Source organism: Diabrotica undecimpunctata, chromosome 6 (assembly GCF_040954645.1).
Source record: "Diabrotica undecimpunctata isolate CICGRU chromosome 6, icDiaUnde3, whole genome shotgun sequence".
Lineage (NCBI taxonomy): Eukaryota > Metazoa > Arthropoda > Insecta > Coleoptera > Chrysomelidae > Diabrotica > Diabrotica undecimpunctata.
This window is the reverse complement of record NC_092808.1, coordinates 10,725,016-10,747,176: the sequence shown is the minus strand read 5'-3', so window position 1 is coordinate 10,747,176 and position 22,161 is coordinate 10,725,016. Positions and strand designations below refer to the sequence as shown.

Below are 22,161 nucleotides of genomic sequence, written 5' to 3'. Positions count from 1 at the left end.
GCTAATTCAAATATTGTTAATATCTAACTTCATTGTAAACAAACGCAACCTTTTATCCACATTCTGCACTAAGTGTTGCCTAAATTTTGCAAATATATTATATTTGTGCAAAATGGACAGCCGGAGTGTGACGTCACGGCGGCCATATTGTTATTATTACTTTCCAAACAAAAGTTGAAATGCCCAATCCCAAGACTTTTTAATTTCTATAAAGTTAACATTTTGCTTCCTCTGCTGCTTTTTCTTTTAAGTATAGTGTTTTTTACGATAATACCATTATAATTCAGTATTCTATTTCTATGTAATATAGTTTAAAAGTTTAAATTAAAGAAATTCTAACCTAACTTCATTGATTCATGCATTTTATTGCTATTTTTATAAAACAACATGTTTATTATTTACACAACCTTGTAAAATTGTTGTAATAACTATTAGAATACTTAGATATTGCAAAAAGTGGAAAGATTCTGTAACAAAATGAAAAAATAACGAAAAATACAAATTATCCACACTAAACAATGTTTGTTTGGAAAGTGAAACTGGCAGATATCAATAAAATCTTCGTCATCACTCCTGCAGTCCATTTTGGAATGTATTTAATTTGTAGAACAATTTTAACATTTGTTTTCAATATAGATTTCAGTCCCATACAAACAGCATCTTATAAATTTTGATGTAAAATAATTAGGGAAGCAGGAATTCAACAGTATAAAATTTTCATTTGAGTATCCTGGTTATTTTGACAATTCACCGCAATATATAATCTTTAACTCATAGTTTACTTACATTTGGATAAATTCTTCTCTAGAGGTATCTTCTAGCTTATTTCCCAGATTCAAAAGCATTTGTTCGTTCATTTTATTATCAATATCAACGTCAGTTAACATTTGAGTTTCTCTTGGTCCTGGACAAAAGGCCATCACTTTTACACCAGTTGCATTATAAAAATAGTTATGACTCATGGATTTTGTGAATCCTATTATGAACTGGCTAGCTCCGGAGTAAAGGGGGCATGTATACATTGGTTGCAGTCCTTCCAGTGATGCGTTATTTATGATAATTCCTCCTTTGCCAGACATATATTGGAATGCTAAACAGGTTCCATTTACCAAACTTTTCTATAAAATAAGAATGAGGTTAGTACCATTATAAATTATAACTTAAGTTGATTTTGTGATGAAAATCAAATTTTTTCTAACAATTCCAAGCAGATAGATACAAACAGTATACACAATACACAATATACACAATAAACAATCATAATGTTTCAAAATAATCACTTTATTAATGAAAATTAAAGATAAGGAAAAATCAAACTTTATAAAATTGGCCTCCAGTACCGGCCAGTAAATATATTACCAATTAAACAATACAGAAATCACAAATATATTGTTTGGATAGCTCTGATATGTTCGCACAAGCCTCATGAACCCAAATATTACAGTTTCCACACTGTATCCAATCCTCTTCATGAGATTCAGTGCACAAAGGACAAACTGTCTCTTCTTCAACCGGTCTGCTAGGAGGAGGTAGGTTTTCATCTTTATTTTTCCTACTTTTCTTACTAACATATCTTCCTGACCACAAGCTTTTACCTTTTTGAACATATTTTCCTGAGACCTTATTTTTTTTGTTAACGTCATTTTCCACAAGTAAATTCTTCCCTCGTTTAAGTGATTCGACGCTTGTTTTGCCTGCTTTTTTCTCTTCCAGCATTTTTTTGTATGGAGAACCAGTTATAATTTCGCTTTTTTCAGCTTTACGACTCCGGGCAGTTGCTCTTCTTTTAGAAGCATCAGGAACCGGTGAGAGTTCTGTAAGTGCAGCTTTAAAATTGTCTGTGGATAGGTCAATTGTAGCTTCTTTTTGAGATTCTAATTGCCGCAAAAAAGCAATTTGTGATTCTCCATTAGCACGAGTAGTTTGGTTGTCGGAATGCACAGAATTTGTAATATGGGCTACGAGATCAGGAGCAGGAGTAGTAGATGTTGGTTATAGCAGTTGGGAAGATGAAGGCAACGGTTCTGATGTTGAAGGTGTTGCTTCTAGCAGTTGGGAAGATGAAGGCAATGATTCTGACGTTGATTGTTGTTCTGTAATGTTGGTTATGTTAGAACAAATAAAGTCCAAATCATTAAAGACATTTTTATCAAAGGGGTGTATGCCTGTGCAACGAAAGACACTAACTGCGATTTCTATTCGAGAAACTCGATTAAAAGCTGAAGCAACTAAGCCAGCAATCGCGTATTCACTGATTCTAATACCGGGATTTAATCTCATCCACAAGTCACATGCATTATTATAAGCAGATTTAAATGGCTTCATGAACGTACGATCTAGTGGCTGTAGCTTATGGGTCGTATGTGGTGGGGTGCTAAGCATATGGATGTTATTTTTCCGGGCAAATTCAATAACATCTAAGTCCTTATGACTCTCATGTCCATCTAAAATCAGGAGAACTGGATTCTCGGCTGTAGGATTAGAATACTGCACAAAATGATGCATCCATTTTAAAAATAATTCGGCATTCATCCAGCCGTTTGGCTGAGCTTCGCCTACGCTCTCATTTGGGGCATTAACCATTAGTCTTTCATTCATTCGGACTAGTGGAAATATAAAATATGGTGGAACAAATTGACCTCCAGCGCTCATTGCAAAAAGCACCGTCACGTTCTTTCCACGTTCTGCTGAAGTCAGTTTTCCTACTTGTTTTTGGTTTTTAGTAGCTAAAACTTTGGCATGTTTTTGGACAATGCTGACACCAGTCTCGTCGCAATTCCATATTTTATAAGGAGTGAATTTAAACCTCTGTATCAAAGTCTCTAAACCATCAAAGAAACGCTCAACCTGAGGTCTGTTAAATCCTACTGCCCTCATTAAGCTCGTTGATTCAGCACTCCGCAATGATAAATCACTATGTCTTTTCATAAAAGAATAATAATAGTTTTTCCTGCCATTTCTTTTTCTTTATTAAACTGGTGAGGTAACTTCAACTTCTCTGCCAGTTGAAAAGCAAGACGTAAAAATTCTTGCCTGTTTAAAGGCATTAGTCTATTGGCCAAGTCTTTAACATGTGTCGCCAATGTTTCTTCATGTTCAGGTGAAAAAGTATTGTGAAAACGACCCATAACTGGCTCAATGGATATCTCTTTATTATTTTTAATAGCACTTACTCTGTCATTCAATGTAGTTCGTGGTATCTGATAGCGTTCGGCAGCTTGGCGTGCACTCATCTCATTATTCAGTACCTTTTCCACGGCTTTTCGCACGGTCGCAGGATCCCAGCTGCCCTTTTTTGCCTCACATGAACATTATTTTTATCACTTGGCATTTTTGCGTACCTGTAAGTAAAATAAATCTTTTAAAAACGAACTTTATTATTGGCCGGTACTGCAGGACAATGCAGTGGCCGGTACTGGAGGAAACGAAAAAAAAAAAAATAAGTTTGTTTACAGGTAAAAACAAACGCACAAATATTGATTTAAAGTATACTTTTTTATAGTTATATAAGTACACTATACATAAGAGGAGTTATTTGTTTTAAACTGGATCTTTAAATGTTGAAAATCACCAACAGAATTTTAAATATGCAGTGTACGTCTATGATGCCCAACACAAATATTTGCACTGACAAGAATCCTGTCGCGACAAGTTGACACCGCGCTGGGCTTGTACTTATAGGAGTGTCTAGCACTAATACCGATATTCATCACCGTACCATCTATTATAGGTTTGTAGAACTTTCAACTGGCCGGTACTGTATGCCGGCCGGTACTGTGGGACTCTCCCCTATATTTTTTTTTTGATCAAATAAAAGGTAGATATCGAGCACAGTTTATAATTAAATCTTGCCCAAGTACTTTAGCTTCCTAGAGCATCTTCAAGGGATTTCGTAAATTTTTTTGCCTAAATGTGGGTGGCAAATTCATTTGGCTCGAAAAAATAAACCAAGGCATATTTTAACATAAAACAAAAAACACAATGCTTAGGAGACATGGTTGCAACCGAAAAATAAGGTCTTATGAAAATTCGCAAACGGAATTATTCCACAGGATGTTTCAAAGTTACGAAAATAAAACCACGTTTTAATTAACCACGTACAATAAGTCAAATATAAAATTTTATCAAAAAAACTGACTATACCAAATTAAAATGTATAAATTTATACGCAGTGTAAAAATAAAAAAAAAATTGAAGTACTTTGAATTTGACCAAAATTTTTTCCGTTGCTGTTTTTTGCATCTGAATGTACATTCATGTCGTAAAATTGATAATAATCGAGATAATTCGGTACTAATAATGCTTCCCCCCTTTCACTGTTTTCCCATTAACTCGGAAAATATCGACCGTGTGAAAAAATTTGTAAAAAATAAATTGTAGGAAATTGTATTTGCAACAATTATAGTTATTCGGACATTTTGAGATATTGAGTACAAACGGTTCTATAAAATCAAAATGCCAGATGACGCAACGGCGGAATTCAGTTGCGATTTTAAATTTACACTACTATTAACTGAATTAATATTCTTGTAAAGAATTTAGTAATGGAATGGATATTTTACAGTTTGTTAAAGCTACGACGAATAGATTTTCTTCTTTTACTGTTAGTTTCTCTACAATATTATTGGTTACTTTTTTTTTGTTCTTTTTTATTATAATTAAAATTAACTTGTATGACAATTTTACATAATATTGTTTTAGTAATGACTTAAATGTCCCGACTACATTATTGACGAAAAATCACTCACTCAGATTATTGTTACATTTTTGAACTTTGTGTAACAATGGAAATCTAGATAAAGTTAACTATAAAATGAAGCAGATTTTGAAAAACTTTTCATCATTCACTTTTGACAACCAGGTTGTAGCTCTGGTCTCGATATTGCTTGTATACTTTTTCTTACAACTTTTGTGATATTATATTTTTCAATATCCAGTATACTGTTTAAGGATTCTGTACATCTGTTAGACTTTATTAATCTTATATCACGTCAATATAACCCACACACTGATATATTCACATTCGCTTTTACGTTATTGAAGAATAGTGTCGGTATAGGAGATATTAATATTTTAAAGACTTTTATCGTATATATAATATTAGTTCAAATATTGTTCTGACGCTATCTTTGTATTTTTCGAAATATTTCAAAAGTGGAAATCCAAACGCCAAAATTAACTTATTTTTAATTAAAATTTCGGCTTATTCCCAATAAAAATTGTAAATTATTTCAAGTAATTTAGTACACTAAAGCGTTATAAAACGTTTGTTATATATACTTACTACATTTACGTCAACAATTTGCTCTTGGTTTTGGTTACTTAAAATTCCAGCATTATTTACTACAATACCAATTTTGCCAAATCTCTTGTTGGTAGAGTCAAAAAGATCTAAAAATATTTATTATTATTTAATATTTCAACATATAAGATTAATGTTCTAGTAAATAATGTAATGTAATAAACAGATTTAAAAAATTAAACCATAATTTTTTATGGGTTTGTCTATCTATATCTAAAAATTTTAATTATTGCGGCTATGATGGTTTGTTGCTGTAATGGGAAAAAAAAGACAAATGGCTAGAAAGAGAAAAATATAATTTAAAAATCCATCTGTTTGTGTATTATTAAAATTCTTAGAAAGTTGTTTTCATTTGTATATACCAAAACATTTATTTGCGGTTCAAACCACCATTACAAACACCGTTCAAAATATGGGATTTGAAAAATTTTGCCCCTGTATACTTTGGTACCTCGCACTCAACTATAAAACTAGATACTGATAGAAAATGCCATAAAAGAACTCCAACACATACTTTAGACGTGATCCCACGAAGATAAAGTTTTAAAACTAGCTATGGTATAATTTCACTATTTGAGAGAGTGAGTCATCGTTTAAAGGCCCAGAAATGCGGAAAGCTGTTTGGAAATCCAGTGACGTACACTTACTTTTATTTTAACGTTAATTATATTTTATTTTTCAAATATTAATATTCGAAATAGGCCACAATATATTTATTTACAAGTTTTTACTGACGTTTCGATCTCTATATCCAAAGACCGCTTTCAAAGATATAAATGATAGTTATATTTATTTTATTTGTTTATTATTATATATTTTTATAATCTTATATTGTTTATTTTTTTTTCTATCTTTAAAAACGGAATAGAGATCGAAACGTCAATGTATTAAGCATGTAAATAGATATATTGTGGCTTATGTCCAACCTTCTCCCTAAAAATACAGAATGCCACAAACAAGCAGCTATAGAAAAATAAATATATTTGTCATTTGTATGTTTGAAAACGGTCTCTTTATAGAGATCGAAACGTCCGTAAATTAAACATTTGAATAAATATATTGTGGCTTATTCCCAACATCATTTCTAAAAATACAGAACGATAAGCGAAAAGCCATAGAAAATAAATAGTACTATCATTTGTATAATTGAAAACGGTCTCCGGATATAGAGATCGAAACGTCAATAAATAAACATATGAATAAATATTTTGTGGCTCATTCCCTACATTCCCCTAAAAATACAGAATGCCACAAACAAAAAGCTATAAAAAAGAAGTAATTTTACAGAAAGTTTACTGATACCAACCGGCTGTCGCGGAAGTTACGCTAAAACGTCTTTTGACGTGACCCGTCCTTAAAGAGTTACACAATGAAATTTTTTTAAAACAAATTTTAAGACAGTTTCCACACTACCCCAGAGGTATGTCTTGTGGCGCGATACTTTTTTTAAATGGGTGTTCGCCAAGAGCCATATTGTCTTATTAAATAAAATGAACAAAACACTTAAACAGTATAAAACAAAACAAAATAAAATCCTATAAAACAAAATAAAATTCTATAAAAACAAAATAAAAATAATGTTTGATGTGTTTAAACACAAACACTATACACACTTACTATGTTCTTCTCGTTTTTTTTTTGTTTTTGGTTTTTTTATGCTGATGTTCTTATTAAACTATTAGAAAATATTATTCGCTGTCTAAACCTGAAGATGCAGTGCTGCTATCGCTGTCATTATCTTCACCACCTGGTGTAATTATAATTGGCTCTAGTAAAACTTTTATATAAGTGTCAAGTTCCCACATACGATGTTCTTCTTTAATTATGTGGCCTATACATTTAGCCCATTTCTCTGGAGTTACATGGAGGATTGCTTGAATCAAAAGTTTCTTAATTTCGTTTAATTTGAACGTTTTGTTATTGCGTGCTACTTCTCCTTTCACTTGCTCCCAGATAAGTTCAATGGGATTAAGTTCGCAATGATAAGGTGGTAGACGCAGAACTTTGACACCATAATCTTTTGCAGTTTCATCTACAGCATATTTAAGATATTCAATTTTCCTTAACCGTGCAATGTCAAGGAGCTAAATTTTGAGCATTGATTCTTCGTATGCAATCCCCTTTTCTGTAAGCCATTGTTAAATCCTCCCTTTCAATTTCTTTAATAATCACCTGTTTTTTTCGACTCAAATTGAAGAAAACCATCATCAAGAAACCCTGTATCACTTCCTATATGGGTGACGATTAAACGCCGTCCCTTTCCTGATGGAGCTTTTAATCCTGTATATCAGCCTTCTATAAATGCTTCGCGTTTACTTTTGACATTTAAATCTTGCCAAACTTTTAAAACTGTATGACCTTTTCCAACCTTGGTTAATCCAGGTTTCATCCAAATAATATATTTTGCATCCAGTGCTGCGAATTTTTCGTATTTCTTCTAAATATTTTCTTCTCCACAGAATAATTTCATTTTTTTCTAATAGTATACTTTTTCTGTTGCGTTTTACGTATCGAAAGTTCATTTCGTGCATGGTCCTGATTAAGACCCTACGAGATATCTTGGGTAAAGAGTCATCATTTTCGAGCTCTTGAGAAATTTTTTTCAGTGTTGGAATTTCACTCCGAAAATAAAATGAATTAATTTTTCGACGTATAATATTCCTTGTCTCGTCATCCAAAACAATGCTTTTCCTACCTCTAGTTTTACCTTTTTCTTGCTTTTTATTTTCCGATGTATTTTTAAGTACACGATAAATACAGCTAACGGATACTTTTGTTAAACTTCTACAAATGTCGACCGCTTGGCTAACGTTTAATGCCATTTTTCTGCCGACAATTCCTTCATAAACATTTCGTATCATTACCTTCTCTTCGGACGTTAACATTTTCCGTCTCTTTTGCGGCTTTTCATTCTTGGAATCAACATCAGAATTTTGCTGTCTTCTCGTGGAACAACTCGGTTTTCGTCCATTGTATTTCAATAATCTGGATATATACTATATATACAATAATTTCAAAGAATATAACTAAATATTTACTATAAAACGACAAACTATAACACTCTTATTATCAATAACACGTTTTATCAATACTACAATACAGTATTGATAAAACAGTATTGACAACAATAAGTTTACAAACTTATCACATAAAATATACTCACAAAAACACATGCACTATTTTCCCATAGAAACACCAATGTTTTCTTCGTTCATTTCTTCGGCAAAAAATAATAAAAACTAGTTTTACTGCATGTCTGGATCCGAATTGTAAAACCGAGTTCCCTCGCTAATTCCAACATTGCCAAACGATTGAAAAATAATGTTTTAAAATATCGATTTTTATTTTATAAATTTAAATACGTAACGAAACGGAACATATAAATAAAATTTATTTTATTACAATTTTGTGCTTAATTTTTACTATTGAAAAAATCATGTTTTTTGGTATTTTTATGACGGTAATAATCGCTGCGTGGAAGAATACAGGTTTTGTATGACCATAATTACTACTTGTGAACAAGATTTGGCTACACTGTACGACAACTTCTGGTCAAGTCTACTATAGAGAAGCACAAATAAATATACTACTTTATATATTCTGTAATTTCTTATGAGGAAACGCAAATTGCAATCGAGAAAACAGGCAGTTTTCGAGGGCCGCTGTGTACATTTAAATTTGAGGATATTCCGCGTTTAAACTATGATATCACTCTTCTGAATTGAGGGTTTCTACTTTAGTTCTCATCATCATTCTGGCTTTACAACCTTGCGTGGGCTCTAGTCTCTTCAAGAATTTCTCTCCAGTCGTCCCTAACCATCGCCTTTCTTCGCCAAGCACGTACTCTCATATTTCTCATGTCTTCATCGATGTTATTAAGGAACCTTGTTCTGGGTTTTCCTCTTCTTGTCTAATCAATGGATCTATCAAAGAGCGTTTTTCTAGCTGGGTCTTTTGGTCCATCCGCAGTACATGCCCTATCCACCTCGTGGACTAGCTAGTACATAAACAAAATATCGATAATTTTTATTTGATTTTAACTAATAAGGTGATATATAATATTGAATAAAATTTTCTGGGGTTTTTGAAACTTTTTACCGAACGCATCTACCAAAGAAAAACCCGTTCTCAATGAAACAATGCAGTCTAGAATCCTATCAGTTTGCTATCACACATATAAACTTTTCACAAAAATTATCAAAAAAAAGAGAACCAAAGAACGGGATATATTTAGATCGGGATATAGCACTATCGACGACAGGAAAGTCTGCAAAATACAATTAATCATTGGCACTGATATTCATGGACTACGAGCAAGTGTTTGATACTAGAAGTTAGCAGAAAATGTTAAATTTGACATTGATGATTGATGACATTGTCATTGACAGAATGACGAATAGATAATCGCTACACTAAGATGGCTAGCGTCACGGCTAACGCAAGATTATCTGATTAAGAATCAAATATATTATAGATACAGCAAAGAGTACGGCAAGGAGACATCGTCTCTCGAAAGCTATGCAAGACGCTTTTTAGGACATACTTGTAAGAAGGCACATCTGAATGAGCATGGTATCAACACAAATGGAGAAAAGCTCAGTTATTTGAGATTTGGCGATGACATCGTCCTTATAGCCGATCATATGAATGATACAATAATATTGTTGGGTAATACTCTAGTAGCATTATTAATTCGCAAAGTATGAGAGGAGCAGACAATGATAGTGATCACTTTCTGGTAAAATCTAAATTGGGAACACGAATATCAGTACACAACCTGGAGCAACAAGAACAAAGAGAAAGATGGGATATGAAGCTCTTCAAATACATCAAGTAGCCATAAGTATCAGATTTTAATTACTGTAAGAGGAATACCATAATGTAGACTTGGGATAAGCATAGCAGCGAGGGGCATCAGTTATAGAACAAGCAGCTAAAGAAATCATCGGAAAAAAGAGGACTCGCCCAAAACAGAAATGGTTTGACAAACATTGCCAGGACATACTGGAAGTTAAAAAGGATTGAAAATGCTACAAAACCTTTCAGAACGAAAAAGAGGAGCTATTTAAAATAGCAAATACGAGAAATTCACATAAGTGGCGAGAGAAATCAAGTAAGGAAATTATTTAAGGAAGTGAAGACAGTCAGACAAGGTGGATTTGTTGAAGTAGCACAATCTATGAGAAATAAAGCAGCATTTAAATCGGACCTATCCATATGCCTCAAAAGAAAAGTTTTTGACCAGTGTACTTATTTATGGAGCAAATACATTAACACTTGCAGAAATGGTAGTAAACAAGATTCGCGTGACTCAGAGTGCTATGGAGCGCCAGATGTTGGGTGTTTTTTTGGGAGACCAAATCCCAAACAAAGAAATAAGTGGGTAGAACAAGAACAACAGACGTTATCGTAAAAATCACGTCGCTAAAATGGAATTGGGCGACAGGACAGATCACCATATTATACAACCGATGGACAAAACGTTTAGTGGAGTGGAGGTAAAGACAAGACTTACTGCGGAGCTGAGGACGACCATCAACCAGATGGACTGGTGACCTGTAGCATGTTAGCAGTAACTAGATGCAAGCCGCACAAGGAGAGTAGAGGGAGACATATGTCAAGAGGTAAGCGCGTGCAGGTTGATGATGATGAATAAGAGAATAACTACAGAGGGTAAAATGATGATGGAAAGTAAGTTTAGGTATTTAGGATAGCTGTTACAAAATAATGGTAAAGTAGGGAGTAAATGGAGATAAAAATATTAACAAAGTAAAGTGAATATGAATAATAGCTGAGATCCTTGTACACAGTAAGAAAAGAAGTACAAAAACTACATGATCAAAGATATCTAAAAAATACCTGTCTATGAAAGAAACTAATATTAATATAACCCAAAATAAAATTTTCTGGAGACATGCAAGAAAACACACCTTCAATGGGAATAAATACAAAGAGAATATTGATTTGTCTACATTAACGCTGAAAGTGGTATATATGTATAGTGTTATGGTAGAAGTTGACAAATCCACTTTATACAACATCTTGGTTTAGCATTTTTAACATTAAAATATGTATATTTTACCATATTTTATCTTTATTTTTAACCGAAGAAGGACATTATAAAGCAATTCTGATATATTTTTTATCTAGCAAAATATATCACATACTTACTTTCCATATCCTTAGGATTGGTCACATCAGTAGGTTCAAAAACAGCCTTGTGCTCACCATATTTCTTATTCAGCCGAAAAGTTTCATTTTTCGTTTCTTGCGTCAGAATATCACCAATAATTACTGTCTAAAATAATAATAATGATAAGATATAAACGGTAATTATGTATTTGTCATTGCCAGACTTTCTTTTTTCATTTCGATATTTCAAACGCAAGACATATTAGTGCTTGTTTACAAAAACAGGGGACTTATACAACAATGCACAAAGTAGAGGGCGAAAAAATTGAAAATAAATAAAAAAAATTAATCTTGGTCATAATTATATCATGATATGTAGGTCGAAGAATTTATGTCTTAATATAATCAACATACAAATTTTAATGTAGTAGTAAAAAACAATGGTTGTTTAAACATAGAAAAAAAAATTAAAGGAATATAGCCTACCCAAAAACACTAATTATGCCACTAGGTATATGATATATTGAATCAATAAAATTAATAACAAGTGTCTCTTGCATTAATAACATCAGGCATTGTACTAGCAGTATATAAAAAGAATAAAAACATACAGTGAATTATGCTTTTATCGCAATTGTAAGTTAACCATACTGCACATAGTTAATTTATATTTCTTGTTCCATCTATTAGTGCTGATGTTACTGCAGACTTCTACTTATTGCATATTTTTTGATTTACTGCATACTATTATTTAAATACTGCCAAAGACACAACCGTATTAGACGACGGTACATCTAAGCATTGTACCGGAACAATCCCAGCACTACTTGACGGCGTAACGCCAAACCAACTATGAATTTGTGAATCTCGATTATAACGCTTTGATGATCTCTCGCCGGTAAAAATTCTCCCATCTGGCTTTACGATTCCCACTTAGCGCATTTGTCAATGTAAACAAATAAATTGGATTTTATTTACTCCACTCGAAGACACACTAAAGTGTTTTTCTTCGACAATTTTGAAAACTTAAATTAAAGCCTTGTATAGAGTGGATCATGCTACAGCTACAGCATGATTGTGAAAAGAAATAGTTTTAAATATCTACGATTGGTATTATGAAACAATGGAGAAATAGATAAAGAGATAAAATACATATAGTAGAGTTAGAGTGAGATAAATAAAATAGAATGAAGCGAGTGCTGACTAAAGGGTTGTCACTTCCGTCACTTACTTTTTAAAAAGGCCCTTTTAAAGGTGCAGCTGACATAGTAACAGCACTTTATTTAATTAAATTACAACTAACTTTAAAAACAGGAATTTACAATATTCATAGCCAATTAATTGATGATGACCTGTCTGCGATTTGTGTTGAAACTGCTGATTAATGGACGTCAATAGCGCTGATGTCCGGGGCTATTGTACCGTAATTGGTTCGAATGTTTGACAAACAAAAAAATAAAGAAGAACAACGAACGTATTAAGTAAGATAGTTAGAGAATATTCAATCTCGAAATGATAATAACCCAATACGAAGAGTTGCTAAAGTTCATTCGTTTACCAAATTCCCATCAGTAAACATGAGCACGTGCTGATATTCGCCGTCTCATTCGTCAAGAGGCTATTAAATATAATTTATTACCTTAAGCGAGACAGATTCTCATGTTACAGATCCCAACTTGTCAGCATTTTAAATTCAAATTGTATCGCGTTGATTTTTAAGTTAATATATTGTGTTATATTTATATTATAGATATTGTTAAGTTATTTACTGGTCGTGTTATTTTTTATAGTTAGTTTAATTGTGATATGATGATTAAATTTCAAGAAATTCTTACACTAACAGTTTCAAAAGTAAATATTTTTAAAAAGCATATGATACATAGGTCGTACATCAGTACGACCCTGTTTGGCTTACAAGAATTATATACAGAATTATATTATAAACGAAGAAATATATTAATACCTCTGCGTCAGCTTTTAGCAGTTGTTCTGCTATAGATAAACCAATCCCTCTTGCATCTCCTGTTATAATAGCAATTTTTCCCTTAGTTGGTGAAACGCCTTCTTGGGAGTAGTTTCTGTTATTCTTGCCAATGTTTTTAAAAGTGATCGAACTAAAATTTAAAATAATTTATGATATTAAATGAATATTTTTTAATTAAACTAAAAACCATATCATAAATTAATAGATGAATGATTTTCGTTAACGGGTGTCATATATATCAAAAAAGATGCGTACTCTTTGAGCATGATTTTTTCATTCTTCTTAGGTTTTGAAAATTGATTACTGTGGACACTCAACTTATATTTATTAATATCTTTCTATAGTCCCATAAATCAAATGATTTAACTCAGTCTGTTTCTTTAACAACCAGGTCTCCATTCATAGCACATCATCCTCATGGCATCTATACTCCTAGCGGAGTGTTTGCAGTTCTTTTCATAGCACATATATTTGCGTAATACTCTAACTTTGAGTTGTAAACAAAGGTCACTACTGCATAGCCCTTTTCTCATTTTATTGAATATCGCTCTAGCTTGTATAATTATCATCCTTATTTCTTTTGTATATTTGCTATTATTACTTATTCTTTTCTTCTTCTACCTTATTTATTGTGTTTTGTTGAGTTTTTATTTTCTTTTCTTTAAACTGATATGATTGGATATATGATCCGATGCATTTTAATATTCAGGAAAATACAATAATTTCTCTATTTTTTCAATACAAAATAAAAATGGTTCATCTATATTTTTTTGAATATTTCTGTTATAAATAATATCGAAAGAAACTTTAATGTTTTTTGACAGTGTTGACTGTATTATCGGACAAGTTCTGTACGTCTGCTTACCAATGCCACATCACAGATTGAACAGGCACATTGTCTTAAAAAGCACGACGTGTTATTTTTGAGGACTTTTCTGATTAATCTTCAACAGCCTTGCGTTTGCAACGAGTTTACGATTTAACGATTTAGCTTGTCTATATTTGTGTTAGTGCAGTGCTCTTTGATGTGTTTTGTCACAGTTGTATTTTTCATTTTACCTTAATTTAGAATGATTTATTCTCTTATTGATGGCTTTCTGCCGCCTTTAGCCACTTTTTAAATAACTTTTGACAACTTTCTTTAAAAATAATTAACCTTTAATAAAGGTTTTATTTTTTTTACTCAGATTAATCTTAATATAGTGTTAAATTAGTTAAATCAATTAAGGAGGTTGCTGTAAGAAGGATGCAGCTCCATATTTAGGTCGCGTTTGGGTGGGAACATATGCCATAATTAAAAAAAATTGCGGATTGACTGGTATAAGAACTATGCAGATCCGATAATAAATAAAGGAATTATACTTCTTTATCGATCTGCCTCCTCACTCATTTGGTCCAAGAAGGGAGCAGCTCTGGGCCTGCATCCTTTTTGCACCAAACGATTGTGAATGTTCGGTAATTTTCGTGGAATGCAAGGTCATCTTCTGTTGGCGCTGGGCCAGCAAAGCAGCTGAGCCCACGGAAGAGCCCCCAGTTGTTCCTGTAACCAAAAATATAAAAAGTGCCTACTCCACTCTCTGGAAAAGAAATATGAAAGAAAAGCTATTGGAGAAGGAAAAATGTATACGAACTGGAAAGGAATACAGAAGGGACCGAGATTAACTGGATCGAACTGCAACTACAGGTATAAGTATTTTCAGAATTTGGACGAAAAATCAAGAAAAGTTGGCTTACAAAAGTTTAACAAAACATGCGACAAAGATTTGCAAAATATCTATTTGGGAGGGTTTATTCAAACTACTACTATTCAATGAACTTGAAAATAGACTAATAAAAGGCATGACCACACTTGTTCCTACAAATACTTTATAAAGCTGGGTAAGCTATCCAAACGAGTTTGTAGACATGCTTTTGGTTCAATCCACGGCATATCTAGGAAACGTGTAAATCTCATTGCTCAAACTTTTTGTGACAGAGATATTGCAGCGCCATCTAGTAACAAAGGAAAGCATACAAATAGACCCAGCCGAAAATCTAACGAAACGCTTAAAAATGTGAACATGCACATCCAGAGCTTTCCAAGGCGTAAATCGCATTATAGTAGAAACAAATCCCGTTGATTCTATTTATCTCCAGATCTAAATGTAAAGAAGATGCATCAACTCTATTTGGAACTTTACGAACCAGAAAGTGTTAGCAATCCTAAATGTAAACCCGAAGTTCCCTATGACTTCTACTATCGATACTTTAAAGAAAACTTCAACTACAGATTTGGCTCACCTCGATCAGATACTTGCAAAATATGTGATGTCTTAGATAGCAAACTCAAAGATGTAACCCTCGACGAAAATGAACAAAAAGTTTTAGCAGCGGAAAAGAAGTTGCATAAAATTAAGGCCGATTTGTTTTTCAAGAAGCTGAAGGAGAAAACCACATTGTGCAAGCATAGCGACGAAGTGGAGGTTCTGACCTTTGACTTCCAACAAAACCTTCCACTTCCAAAAATTCCTGCTGGGGAAGCTTTCTACAAACGCCAGGTGTGGACATACAACTTCTGCGTCCATTCTGGTAAGACAAATCAAGCACACTTTTATATGTATGATAAAACTACGGCCCGAAAGTCACAAAACGAGGTAGTGTCATTTTTGTACCACTATATAAAAAATATATTCCCAAAAAATGTTAAAGTTTTATACCTTTTCTCCGATAACGTTGTCGCGCAAAACAAAAACTCAGTAATGATTTAGTTTCTGCATTTGCTGGTGAGAACTTTTCTGGTAAAACAAAATATGATCCCGAACTTTAGTGGTCACTATGAACGATTTTAAAAAAGTTATCTCAGAAGCAGCAAAGCAAAGATTCCAGATTTCCAAATACCGAATTTTCCAGTACAGCAATGAAAATTTAGATGGTATTAAAATCAGTATATCTACTGGCCTTCTGAGTTTTCACTTATTTCAAATCTTGAGAAACCTTGACAGCGACCTCTCAGTTTCTTCTGATATTCCTGTCTATTGCAATCCTATATCTTCCAAAAAAGCCAAATATGCAGATGTAATGCAGTTGGCAACACGATTCGTTCTCATGGACCAAATGGCTTTTTACATCCGTCTCACAATTGATGCAGCCATGGCAGAGAACCAGAAAACCGAATCATCTGGAACGGATGATGACGACCAGGTAGATGAATGAAGGATGTGTTTGCCCGTGTGTTTAGTGTTTTATTTTTTTTTCTGAATGCTATTTTTTTGACACCAACCTGTTTCTTTTTACAGATTTTGTTCGTATTTGTGTAGTAGGAAAACCATAGTCGTTTGATTGTTGTAACCGAATAAAAGAGTTTTTGTTGGGAATTTGTTTTTTTTTTTCAAAAATGATGGTAAAGAAGCATTAATTTACTTGTTTGGTGCAAGAAAGATGCAGGTCCAACTTTTTTCAATTTTTTTTCTTATTTTTGCAAAAATTATCTACTTGAAAATAGTATTAAGAAATGACTAAATCTCTTTGTCATTAATTGGTATTATGTTTTTCGGGTTAAAATAAAAACTTTTATTAAAAACAGTTTTTTTCAATTTCCCAACAATTACCAAATATGGAGCTGCATTCTTCTTACAGCAAACTCCTCAATTGAAAATACACAACATATAAACGTATTAACCTAAAATTAAACTAAATAAAGTGAAAAAAATTAGGAGTCTTATACACTTTTAAAAATAAAAATAACTACTTCTATTAAAGAAAATAATGACTTACGTATGAGGCGAGTTCCAGATTCCATTAGGACTACTGTTTAAAGTTACAACATACAACAATTTATTAGTTTTACCCCGATTACCCCAAAAAAACATGTTAAGAGATTTGTTACTCAGAATTTTGCATGTCAAACGATGACTTTAAATATTATTGACTTATATTTTGATATAAAGATCAATCAAATTGACATTAAAAGGACAAGGTGAAAATTTCTTAATGTAGCTTTTAGATTACGCAGTTAAAATTGCTTAGTTGTGAATAGTTGTCGCAAAACTTGTTTTCTTGTTGTTTATATATACATAGTAACATCCATAACACTTTAAAGGTTTTCCTATAATAAAAGTGACTTAGAAAGAAACCTGAAAATTATTTACAGAGTTGTAGGGCAAATCATATTCTAAATTGAAAGATATGTTCTTTATCTATCTCTGCAAGTTTTTGATGCAAGAATCCATAAAATAAGTAACACCGAGACGCAAGGTCCCATCGATAAATAAGACGGAGAACATCATCATCATTCTGGCTTTATAACCCTGCGTGGATTCTAGCCTCCTCAAGAATTTCTCTCCAGTCGTCCCTATCCATCGCCTTTCTCCGCCAAGCCGGTATTCCCATATTTATCATGTCTTCATCGATGTTATCAAGGAACCTTTTCTGGGTCTTCCTCTTCTTCTCTTGTAACTATTATTTTGTCTACCACATAGGGTATTACTATAGGGGGTTGAAAGCTGGGGACAGAAATTATTGGGGTGGAGATAGGGCAAGCAAAATAAAACGAAACTGTTGCGAACGGCTACTTAGGGTTTATTTGGAGAGTTGGGGTCATGGATAAGTGAATACCAAGATGGGATTAAATTTTGGCAACTACAAAATGAAACAAAATGGGTACTTACGTGAGTCTCTGGGCAAACAAATCACAAGAAGGTTCTCAAGCTATTTAAAATAAGGACGCCGCTTAGAAAAATCTTCCTGCTGGATGAAATAAAAGACTCCTTCCTAAAAACACAAAAACGCGTTAGAAACTTTTTTAAAAGAAATAAACAAAATGATTTAGGGAAAAAAATTATTATTTATTACTATTGTCTTACTACAAATAGTTACAAATATAAATGGTAATACAAAATAACAAAAAACAAACTTACTATGTTCTATCCGTTTACAAACTCTAGAAGTTGGAGATAATACAAGAACTTACAATTGTTACTGGGCGATAAATTGTAACGGAAAAAATTAGAAATGAAAAATATCTTTTAAATGGAACTATGCGAAGAGGTTAACCTTTTTTTAAAAAGCAAAACAAAACAAGATCTCAATTTATAATTCGGTATTTACCAGATGTCAAAAATAAAACTAGCTGTCAGATGTCAACACTAAATTTTAAAACTTGAGAACAATTAATATGACAGCTAGGCCATACCCTAACATTTATAATTCTAATTATTACAATTTCTTAACCCTTTCGATACTGTTGCCGTAAAAGTACGATTTTCATTTGCAGCTTTGATGAGCGAGCGCCGTACTATTACGCAAATTAATCTCCATCGTTCAGATTCTGTCACCGTACATTTTTAAGTATTTACATCTTTGAAGAGCTATAATCGTAATAGTACGTTCTACATTGTCCATCCTGCTTACTAGTATCGTTCATGTACGTTATGATCCACAAATACACCATACTGATGCCGTACATACGCGGCAGCACATCACCCACCCTAGCGCCGTACTTTCTGAATACCGTTTTTGTGAAGTTTTACGAAAACAAATTCCACTACTTCGATAAAACGAATATAAACAAACTGCCGACAAACGAAAAACGATTTAACCACTTCTCGATCGCGAAGTGCAAAATTTTCCCGGCGCCGTATATGAGCAACGCGCAACCGATACTTGGCCCGTAGCGAAAGGGTTAAACTGTTATGAAAGTAATTATTAATGAAAAAATGTATATTTTTAATTTAAAATTTCAACAAAAAAAGTTACTTGGATTTCACTAAATGTTACTTTTTTTTATTTCTTGGGTTGGGACTGGACTTACACTGAAACACAAACTGAGGATGAAAGTTGTTCACTGAGATTTAAAATTTGACACTTGGCTTCTTAAAAACTGGAATACAACTGGAATGCAACAGGACACAATGACAACATGTGGTTATCCTTCAAAGTTGTTGTAAACGCCATTTTACAAATATCTCAGATGAGAGACGGCATGGAAAATAAAACACAGTGATTACTCGTTCAAAATTGACACATTACATTGAGTATAATTCAAATTTTTTAACAGACTTTCCGGCTTCTTAACGCTAACACTCGGTGTTTGTTGTCTCAACCAAGATTCTCTCAAACCTGAAATTTTTTCACATAAAACTTCACACTGCTACTATATTACAGATTTTCCCATAATAAAGGACGAAAAACAGAAAACATTACAAATTTGAAGTAAAATTTGGACTCCAACAAAACTAAACGCCTTTAACAGCGGCCGGCCTTACCGAGAGTGATGTAATTCTCTTTAAAATTCATTCGCCCGACTCAGTATAAACAAAACATACATGGAAATATTTATTTAACGCGCAATATTAAGTGGCTTAACGATCAATGAAAATACCAAGGAAATACGCATCTGTGATATATAAACAAACTTTAAAATGTATTTATTATCGACTCCAACGATGCAAAAGGATTGAAAATACTTTTTCGGTGTTTTAATACATACGGGGTGATTTCAATACACACGAAAGAATATAAAAATGCTACACTCTGACCAATGGGTCTAACAAGGAGCGTTTTTCTAGCTGGGTCATTTTGTACCATCCGTATTACATGCCCTATCCACCTCAGACGTCATATCTTAATATGTTTTACGATATCTGGTTCCTGGTATATTCTATAAAGTTCGAAGTTGTATCGTCTACTCTACACTCCATTGTCATTCACTGCTCCATAGATTTACCTTAGTACTTTTCTTTCAAAACACCCTAACATATCATTACTTTTTGTTAGAGTCCAGGTCTCTAAACCATATGGCGTATTATTGTTTTATAATTGTGGATTTAAGAAGGAGATTGAGCCCAAAATAGCATCTGTTAAGGAGCGCTACCAGGTATACAAATTCGTTCACTGCTTCGATGACGTCGTTTTCTATAAACAAGTGGTCGTATGATTTGTGGTTGTGTGCTTATTTTTATATACTTCGTTTTGTTGGTGTTTATTATTAAACATATTTTTGTAGCTGATTCTTTTAATGCTACACACGCCTCTCTTACAGAGTTTTTCGTTCTCCCAACAATATTGATATCATAATTTAATATTTTGTAGCATTTGAAAATTCTTTGGATATGTATTGAAATCTCCTTGTATTTGTTAAAATATCAGAGAATAATCTTCATAAAAGTGTATTTCTGTTTCCTTTCATACAAGTTAAAACACCAAATCTTTCAACTTCCTGTTATTTGCGTCGCTAGAGTTAATGTAAACCATTTTATAGTTTGTTTATATTTCACAAGATGCGTACTTTGTCGGTATTCTTTGATCGAATCCTCTTTTATTATTTTGCGTTCCCGTTACCGTTGTAAGTGTTTTGTTTATACCAAGATTGTGCGAATGAATTTTAAAAGTAATTGCTCACTCTTGATAAGGTCGGCCGCTGTTAAAGGCGTGTTTAGTTTTATTGGAGTCCGAATTTATTTTCAAATTCGTAATATTTTCGTTTTCCTTTTTTTGTCATGGAAATATAGTATAAAGTGACAGTAGCGGTTAAATGTGTAGTATTGAGCAGTCAATATTTGCAATTTAAGTGAGGTTCCAGAAGGTGAGGAACAAGAATCGTTGTTTCCATCCTCGCTTTGTTTCTCCCTGGTTGTCATCCCAGGCTTTTTGACAGTTTAAAGATGAACTTGTTCATGTTCAGAGATTTCCAATCCAGTTTCTGCCCCCAGAGGTTTTAATGGATCCAGTTCCCGACCCCAGACATGCAGAGTGAAATTTAGTGAAATTTAAGGTAACTTTTTGTGAAAAATTTTAAAGTCAAGGTAGACATTTTTTTTTAATAATTGTTTTCATTATTTAAAAATATAACTTTTTATTTGCAATGGTTTATAGCTCAGTAACATTTGTAAGTTTTTGTAGCATCTCCCGAGTTTGTAAATGAATAGAACACATGTAAGTTTTTCTTTTTGTTATTTTGGTATAAATCTCTGTAACTACTAATATATATTTTTTGTGCCATCTGTAATTTTGTAACTGTTTGTGGTGAGATACAATAAATGTTTGATTTATCTCTCTGAATCATTTTTTTAGAAATGTCGCCTAACCCCTGTTTGTGTTATTTATTTTAGGAAAGCAGAGCCTTTATTTCCTTTATCCAGAAAGATTAGGATTCTTCGAAGCGGCGTCCTTATTTCAAATAGCTAGATGCCGTTCTTGTTGTTTTTATTTGCCCTTTTGTCCAGGAGATTTATGTAGGTATCCATTTGTTTTATTTTTTTGAAGTTGCTCCAATCCGACCCCTTGCCATTAACTTATCCACGACCCAGCTCACCAAACAAACCCTGAGTGCCGTTCGCACAGTTTCGTTTATTTTGCTTGCCCTATCTCTGCCCCAATAGTTTCTGTCCCCAACTTTCAACTCCCATAGTAATACCTTATGTGGTAGGCAAAATATTACTTTACAATTTTAGAAAACATAGTTCAAACATTCATTTACAAGAACTTTTCCTCTATTTATTAAATAGTTACAATAGAAAAAACCGATGACCACCCGTTACCAGTTTACTATAACAGTTTGAACTATATTTTAAATGAACTATGAAGATGCATCGAAGAAGAATGAAGAATTATCGTACAATCAATTTCTGATCAATCGACTTTTAAACTACTAACAAGGATATTTTTGACGCTGAGGTTATTGAAAAATACAAAATCAGTAGAGAGCAACAAACCTCTGGAGAAAATAATATATCAACTGTAGATGCTATATTCATAGCCAGACAAA

At 32.9% G+C, this 22,161-nt stretch overlaps 2 protein-coding genes across 3 annotated transcripts in view; one reads left to right on the top strand and one right to left on the bottom strand.

The window, feature by feature from the left end:
• The window catches only part of LOC140443122 (uncharacterized), a 30,997-nt gene extending 13,656 nt beyond the window's left edge, over nucleotides 1-17,341 (bottom strand). Inside the window, exons 1-5 of the mRNA XM_072534205.1 lie at nucleotides 17,172-17,341; nucleotides 13,398-13,548; nucleotides 11,474-11,600; nucleotides 5,285-5,391; nucleotides 787-1,118 (exon numbers count right to left, since the gene is read on the bottom strand). Of these exons, the coding sequence (XP_072390306.1) occupies nucleotides 787-1,118; nucleotides 5,285-5,391; nucleotides 11,474-11,600; nucleotides 13,398-13,548; nucleotides 17,172-17,266 (812 nt within the window). The 5' untranslated portion in view covers nucleotides 17,267-17,341. The remainder of the gene's footprint in view (nucleotides 1-786; nucleotides 1,119-5,284; nucleotides 5,392-11,473; nucleotides 11,601-13,397; nucleotides 13,549-17,171) is intronic.
• Nucleotides 1-22,161, top strand: part of Ih (hyperpolarization activated cyclic nucleotide gated potassium channel Ih) — a 482,830-nt gene that overhangs the window by 187,233 nt on the left and 273,436 nt on the right. The window lies entirely within an intron of this gene.